The sequence below is a fragment of the Populus nigra genome, chromosome 5 (genome assembly GCF_951802175.1).
Source record: "Populus nigra chromosome 5, ddPopNigr1.1, whole genome shotgun sequence".
In the NCBI taxonomy this organism is placed as follows: domain Eukaryota; kingdom Viridiplantae; phylum Streptophyta; class Magnoliopsida; order Malpighiales; family Salicaceae; genus Populus; species Populus nigra.
Window position 1 is genome coordinate 17,079,952 of NC_084856.1, and position 8,165 is coordinate 17,088,116.

Sequence of the window (8,165 nt, forward strand, 5' to 3'; positions counted from 1 at the left end):
TTTTCTAGAAACATCACATTGATTTAAATAACGAAAAATAACCATTGAACATTCTTTTTATTAATTGGTTTATTGATCAAAATAAGTTGTCCTTGCACCATATATATAATATTATCACACCATATAATAGTAGATTGCATTTTCGAAAAATCCAGTGGATCATGGGACTTTATTATAATTTACCCAAAAGCAAGGAAAAGGAAGTACAATATTAGAAAATACGTAAATTAATTAATGAAACAATCACCCCAGGTTCCCAGCCACATGCGACTTGGGGATCTAACTGGTAGCTCCAATGGAGTTAACACCTGCGTGATTTTTCTTCTAAAGGTTTGTTTGAAACAAACCGGACAATTTTTTATACCAATTTATATATTTATTATCATAAGGCAACACCATCATGCTACAACTGGAAGGGGATCTACGAGGAAAGCAGTCAGCATTTCCTTCGTCGTGTTACTGGCCTCTGTATAGCCATCATGATCCTTGTATACAACGTCGATGATACGAGCTAGATTAAGCATAAGTATCAAGACTTGCCTAGGAACAGTAGATGGCTTGAGAAGCTCCTCATTTATGTCTTTCCAATCAATTTCAACCATCTTGCTCAACATGTCATATGCTTCTTCCTTTGAAACACCATATTGCTTCATGCAGCACTCAACAGCTGACGCAACATGTCCTCTTTCTTGCTCAAACTGCATTTCAAACCAGACAACTGTTAGCAATGTTTTTTTTTTTATGTAAACTTATTCTTAAGTATTAAAGCATGCGTGTTGTTGCATGCACCTTTTGTCAAATTTAATTAAGCTGGTGTAAAATACAATTAAATTCTCAAGTGTGGGTCTATAAGCATATATGTTGCAAGAAGTAAAGTATTCTATTCAAAGCAGCGACGAGTTCGATCGATAATTGTTGTCAATAAACACTTTTAACAGTGTTCCTGTGCTGAGAAAGAAGGAAATGTCTTGAGATTTAGTTGCTTGTCAATGACTATTTTCGTACCTCATGGGATGTAATGTCATCCATGAGCCTACCGATATCAGATGAGGCAACCACGATTTTAGGATTTTTCAACATCCACTCAAATGCGTCCTTTGAACCTGTTTCTGCCATCCCACATAACCATGCCACTGCGGCCATAGGATAACAAGAAGTATACACACCACCACGCCTGTATTCCTCCAGTTGTGGAACACAGTCTTGGTTGAACCATCTGGCTTCAATAAGGTAGGCCCTTGCTTGATTCTTCAACTATGGCATAAATCATTATATTCCAAGTAAGTTAATTTGGTTTTCTTTGTCAGATATGCGAACTAATGCCAGTTCACGAAACATAGAATGAATTAGAAAATATGTATACCATTTCTCTAGAGTAGTGCAGGCAGTATGATCTTCCTTCCTTCGCTGTCTCTTGCTCAATTTCATCGAAGAAACCAATTAATGCCTCAAAAAACAATTTCATGTAATCTGGCAGATCTTCCATGCTAGTATCCCACCTGAAAATCGATAATATTATTCTGACTTCATAATATGCGTTCGCAGTCAAAGAAATTCATACAAGTATATCGATCCAACAACTAAACCTTTCAATCTTTTCGGTGAAAAGCTCAAGTTCTTCAATCGTTCCGTGCACATCATATATGTCATCCAATATGGACAAAAACATGAGTACTTTTGTTATGAACCTCCTTGAAAGTACAAATTGTGGCTCAAGAAATGCTCCCATTCCCCAAAAAAAGCACTCAATCACTCTGTCTCGAGCAAAGGGTAGCTTTGTAACCAAGTCCAAGTCTATCCACCACCTACAATACATGCACCAACATGTCCAGTACTCTCGTTGAACTCTTATTTCTGCGTAGGAATTCTACTTAAATTAATAACTTACCTAGAGATACTCCTCAGCTCGTCCTGGTAGCACTTTTGCAATACATTGAAATCCAACTTTGCTAGCTTTAGAACAGCTCCAGTGCAAGCTTCGTCTTGCTGGTAGATAAGGATGTGGTGCCATTGCTCATGCTTTGGTACGCCTTTGTGGAGAGGCCGCCTCAAAGCATGACTTACTTTGTCAGCAAGAGGAGAGACCAGGTGAGCAACCGCGGACTCGAGGTGAGTTTTGCAAAAGGAAAGAGCTTTATCTAGCGTATCTTCTCCATGACCACCGAGGAAAGAAGCTTCATATAAACTTAGCAAGCCTTCCACATCATCAATAAGATTGTCCTTGAAGTTGCCTTTTCCATCCTTGAACTCGTTGAATATATCTGTTTCACAAACAAGAACACATAATGTCAAGAACAGGATGATAAGAACACACAATAAATCGAAATCGATAAGCTTATTTTTTTCCACATCATCAATAAGCTTCATATAAACTTAGCAAGCCTTCCACATCATCAATAAGCTTCATATAAACTTAGCAAGCCTTCCACATCATCAATAAGATTTATTTGTTTCTATGAGTTTTCTTGTGTGTTGCCCCTCGTAATAAAATTTCTGTTTTCGTCTAATAAGAAAGATGGACAACTTACCACTTGAAACATTGTATCCATACTCTCTAAGTAATCGAAATCGAAGAGCAACTGTAAAGAGGTCATCGTCGAAGTTGTTGTCATGATAAGTATTGTATTCGTGCTCTATTATGTCATGAATTTCTCCTTCAAAATGGTAACCAATGCCTAGCCGAAGGACAATGTCCATGAACTTCAGCTTTTCTGATGGTTTTAGAGTGGCGCTTGTAAGCATGGTCCTCACTTCTTCTTTCAGCACCTCAATTTCCTTAATCCAAGCGCTGAATAGCATCTGAGGAAATGAAATTAATAGATACTTATTAGAGTGCATATAACTCAATGCCTGCATGTATTCTATTACATCTACATTGAGCAGCATATATTTTTCATGGAAAATTTTAATAGAAACTGAACTGCTATGGTAACGTTTGGTGGGATAAAATGCATTGAAAAGAAGAAGAATAAAAAAAAGATGGTTCGTGAAACATTTGGAAGGTGGATGTCTAGCATTTCACTTAATTTCTTCCAATCCACAATTTCTACAAATTAAAACATAATAAATATGAATTTATACTTGCATAAGTAATTGCTTTACCTCATCACAAGGAGCCTTGTTGATGAAGTAATCACCCCATACAGAAGGATGAAACTCTGCTGTTCGGCGAAATTGAGCTTTTGGGGTTGATTCTTGAAGGGCCATCTCTTAGGTGAAACTATGCAACAAGATTTAAGAAACTGAGTCCGGTGTTTAAGGCTAGATATGACCAAATAGCATGGGCTGGGGTAGTATTTATAGAAACAATCCAGCGTCGCAGTGTTCTTCACAACTTTTCCTTGCTTACAATGGTTTCAAATAGTGATCTAGAATATTCATCCTCAATTAAGAAAAATGTTCGAGCCAAAATCAGAGGGAGTACATGCCTAAGAATATGACAGAAAAAAATTAAAAATATATTCTTTTAATATATATTTCATCCCGCCAATAACCCTTCTATCAAACAAGTCACTTCAGCAAACAGCCAACTTGTCTGTTAGCAATGTTCCAGTATGGCTTTTCCTAGCAACCGCTCGCCAATAAGGAATTAGAAGATTCAAGGGCCGAAGTCCCATCTGAGGTATGTCTGCGAGAGCTCAGAGTTTAAACTTGTCAACATTGTCGGATCAGAATTTCACTTGTGCACATGTTTTGAAACGCAGTGAGGTATGTCTGCGTACGTTGGGATTTTATCCACCTCTTTCACTGTTTTTCTCCATATAGGACAACTTATACCTACTGTTTTTCTTAAATTCTCTGATTTGAAACTTCAACTGGTGAAGGCAGTTCGAAGTTCAATCTTTTACTAATGAGTTTGGAACGTGGTGCAAATCATATTTTTAAAATAATTAAATTTTTTTTATTAAAATATAATATATTTTATATGTTTTAGATCGTTTTAATATATTAATGTCAAAAAAAATTTTAAAAAAATAAAAAAAATATCATTAACATATATTTTAATACAACAAATTATTTAAAAAACAACTACAATCATACTATAAAATACTGCGGCTGCGAGAGATCAGAGTTTAAACTTGTCAACATTGTCCGATCAGAATTTCACTGCACATGTTTGGAAACGCAGTGAGGTATGTCTGCGTGCGTTGGGATTTTATCCACCTCTTTAATTCACTGTTTTTCTCCATATGCGACAACTTATACCTGCTGTTTTTCTTAAATTCTCTGATTTGAAACTTCAACTGGTGAAGGCAGTTCGAAGTACAATTTTCTCAATCTCTTTGCTTAAAAAAAAGAAAAAAAAAAAGAAAAACAAACCCAAGCTCTTCGAAATTTGTTTTCCCTTTATTTGTTCAACATTGCATTGGACGCGGCTAGAGGAATTGAGCATCTGCACAACCAGGCAGTGCCACCTATTAGTTATTCATAGAATCATATTAGCAACGCCATTGATAGCAAAAGGGATGCTGCAGAATGAGTTGGAATCCGTAAAAAATTGAAGTTGCCCGCATGATCAATAGGCTCGAGCAACTTTTGAAAGCCAAAAACAAGGATGGAATGTCTACCCAACCAATTATAGGAGCACCAGCAGCTCATGTCCCAGGGACATCTCAAAACTTGGGGGCAGATTCAACAGCAGAACAACATTTTGTGCCTATCCCCTCTATCCCACCAAGTCAAGCTCCCATCAACGTGAATTTAACAGTAGATGGACCCCTTGGCAATAGATCCACTGATTTTATGAACTACGACAAGTTGTCTGCTTTGGAAGAAAAATTAAGAGCAGTTAAGAGTATTGATTGGTTTGATCCCATGCGAGCAGCAGAAGTGTGTTTGGTACTAAACATCATAGTACCAAAGAAATTTAGGATACCAGAGTTCATCAAATACACTGGATTGGAATGTCCAAACACTCACCTTCGATTTTACTGCAATAAAATGGCCGAAGTGATTTATGATGATAAGTTGTTGATCTATTTTTTCCAAGATAGTCTGGCGGGATCTGCCCTAAGCTTGTACATAAGGTTGAACAATGCTAAAGTTAAGAAATGGAAAGATTTGATGGAGGCTTTTCTTAAGCAGTACAAGTTCAACTTTGAAATTGTTTCGGATAGAACAAGCCTTATGTCAATGGAAAAAAAGAGCCAAGATCAGTAAGGGCTTACGCACAAAGATGGAGAGATGAGGCAACACATGTCTAATCCCCTTTGATAGAGATGGAGATGGTGACTCTGTTAGCCAATACCTTCAAAACACCTTGCTATGAGCATCTAATGGGTAGCTCATCTCAACATTTCTATGATGTCAACATTTTATGATAAATTAATTTTTTATCAAAATAAAATCATTCAATTTAAAAAAAAAGAAATTAAGATCAATATTTTTCGTTGCTTGGTGATATTTTTAATTTTCAATAACCTATGTGATTGAAAAACTGTGGTGATTTCTATAGTAATAATAATAATAATAATAATAATACTACGATTATTTCTGGGAAAAATAGATAGAACTATAACATTGTTAGAATACCTATAAGTTAGTAAAAGTCTGAGGGCATTTTTATCAAATTAAATATTTTGACACCTAGTATGTGCTTTAATATCTAACTAATTTTCTTGATGTGTACATGAATTGTGTATTATTTAACTATTTTAAAACATTTTTCTATCAATGTTTTGATAAATTGATTCATCTGTTAATAGTTAAAAAAATAAATAAATAATCATAAATATATATGCATTATAAAAATTCCTAAGAAATAAGCTAATTTATGAATTGATATTTTTTAATAAATTCTTTACTTGGATAAAATCTATATATAACACAAATATATATAAAGTGTATGATGTGAATAAAGTTTTTATGAATTACTCTATTAACTTTAACTTGATGGTATAATTTTATGAATCATTTTAAATAGTTCATTTTAGTTACATGTGAGAAAATATTAATGATATGCACATAGATAAAAATTTCATGTTACCATTTAACTAAGGAGTCCTTTTTGAATATTGATAGAATTTGTTAAAAGACATAAATCTTTTTATTTAAAATAGTTAAAGATAACATATGATAATAACCTAGGATCTTCTATAAGAAAATAACTAAGTTTCCACTTTACTAATTTGCTCAATTTTGAATTTATTTTCTCATTCTTTTTATTTTAATTGGATATTAATTAGATGTGAAAAGAATTGCAAATAAAAATTATTATTTTTATGAATAGTTTTATTTAACATAAAAAAAATATGACAGTTTCCAAACTATTTTTTATTGAAAATGTTTTTAATTTTTTACATTTAGTAATAACTATAATTGAAAACACTTGAAATGATTGAAATAAATAAAAATAAAAAAACTAGTTTGTTTTAAAAACAAGTGAATCAATTATTAAAAGTGTAGGAATGACTAAAGATTTTACACTATTTGTTTTTCTAAAATGTTTATTTAAGGGTGTTTGGTTAGGTGATGCAATTACCATTTCATCAAATTTTAAAAAAATGAATTGTTTAAAATTAATTTTTTTATGTTTTCAGATTGTTTTGATGTGCTGATATTAAAAATAATTTTTTTAAAATAAAATAAAATTATTTTGTTTTATTTAAAAAATAAATCGAAATCATTTTGAAAAACAACCGTTTGTTGAAAATGTTTTTAATTTTTTACATTTAGTAATAACTATAATTGAAAACACTTGAAATGATTGAAATAAATAAAAATAAAAAAAACTAGTTTGTTTTAAAAACAAGTGAATCAATTATTAAAAGTGTAGGAATGACTAAAGATTTTACACTATTTGTTTTTCTAAAATGTTTATTTAAGGGTGTTTGGTTAGGTGGTGAAATTACTATTTTTTTTAAAAATAAATTGTTTAAAATTAATTTTTTTATGTTTTCAGATTATTTTAATGTGTTGATATTAAAAAAAAATTAAAAATAAAATAAAATTATTTTGTTTTATTTAAAAAATAAATCGAAATCATTTTGAAAAACAACCATTACCTTACTCTGAAACACCATGTAAGTATATGAGTTTTTATAAAATTAATTAAGAACAACAAAAATCAATCTCTAAAAAACATCCAAAATCAGAATCTTATTAAATATATGAGTTGTTATTAAAAAAACATCCAAAATCAAAATCCTTTTCTAAGAAGGGACACCTGTGCTCGTTGATTTTTAGTGCACGTACCTATTTTTCAAAGAAGAAATTTCCGATTGTTAGGGACACGATGCTGAATGTTAGAGTATGGCTTTTCCTAGCAACCGCTCGCCAATAAGGAATTAGAAGATTCAAGGCCCGAAGTCCCTTCCGAGGTATGTCTGCGTGAGATCAGAGTTTAAACTTGTCAACGTTGTCCGGTCAGAATTTAACTGCACATGTTTGGAAACGCAGTGAGGTATGTCTGCGTGCGTTAGGATTTTATCCACCTGTTTCACTGTTTTTTTCCATATGCGACAACTTATACCTGCTGTTTTTCTTAAATTCTCTGATTTGATGAGGGCTGAGTTCAAGAATGATGAAGATTGTACGTGGAATCATATTAGCAACATTCAAACCAGGAATTTTTTAAGATAAATTATTAATTTATGTTATGAATTTTTAAAGTTAACAATAAAATTTTAATTCAAATATACTACCCAAAATATTAAGAAATAAAATGCTTGAGAGTCATGTTTCAGCGGTATGTGGGGGCTTGTCTCCTTCTGCCGTCCCCAGTTCGACTCTCTCTACGTATCTTGTCACCCCCGCAGTGTCTTACATGTTCACTTGGCTTGCAGGGTGTTCAGTGAGTCGTGGGGAATAGTCGTGGTGCGCGCAAGCTGGCCCGGACACCCCACGCTAATAAAAAAAAGAAATAAAAATTTAAAAGTACATAAAATTAAAGTGAAAGTAAAAATAAATTCATTATTGAAGTTACATCCTTCGATGTTTTGTGGAATATAATTCATCTATAATCGAATCTAAATCGATATTGTAACAACCCCTCAACCGGGATAAAATAACAATCTCATGTCAACTGAAAAACAAAGTAAATAAATTTTTTCCTCTCTCAATTCCTCCTTTCTTCACTTGATTCTTCCTTAGGTTAGTGTTTTATAAGTTGGACTTTGTAAGTTTACAAGGTTATTCTCTCACTTTTTTTATTTGTTTCTTTGGAT

The 8,165-nt window shown here is 32.8% G+C and overlaps 1 protein-coding gene across 1 annotated transcript; it reads right to left on the minus strand.

The window, feature by feature from the left end:
* Positions 1 to 139: 139 nt before the first annotated feature.
* LOC133694413 (probable terpene synthase 3) lies at positions 140 to 3,409 on the minus strand. The gene is made up of 7 exons (XM_062115912.1): positions 3,103 to 3,409; positions 2,529 to 2,799; positions 1,889 to 2,261; positions 1,587 to 1,805; positions 1,364 to 1,499; positions 1,006 to 1,254; positions 140 to 698 (listed from the first exon to the last, which is right to left on the minus strand). Exons 1-7 carry the CDS (start codon positions 3,205 to 3,207, stop codon positions 399 to 401), a joined length of 1,653 nt encoding a protein of 550 aa, XP_061971896.1. The 5' UTR covers positions 3,208 to 3,409; the 3' UTR covers positions 140 to 398.
* Between the last annotated feature and the right edge of the window lie 4,756 nt (positions 3,410 to 8,165).

What these genes read in the sequence shown, in the direction of transcription:
- LOC133694413 (XM_062115912.1), bottom strand. Translation starts at nt 3,207, where the DNA reads ATGGCCCTTCAAGAATCAACCCCAAAAGCTCAATTTCGCCGAACAGCA. An exon ending in GAGCTGAGGAGTATCTCTAG is followed by an intron (nt 1,806 to 1,888) that starts GTAAGTTATTAA and finishes CATGTATTGTAG; the next exon opens with GTGGTGGATAGACTTGGACT. An exon ending in TTCACCGAAAAGATTGAAAG is followed by an intron (nt 1,500 to 1,586) that starts GTTTAGTTGTTG and finishes ATCGATTTTCAG; the next exon opens with GTGGGATACTAGCATGGAAG.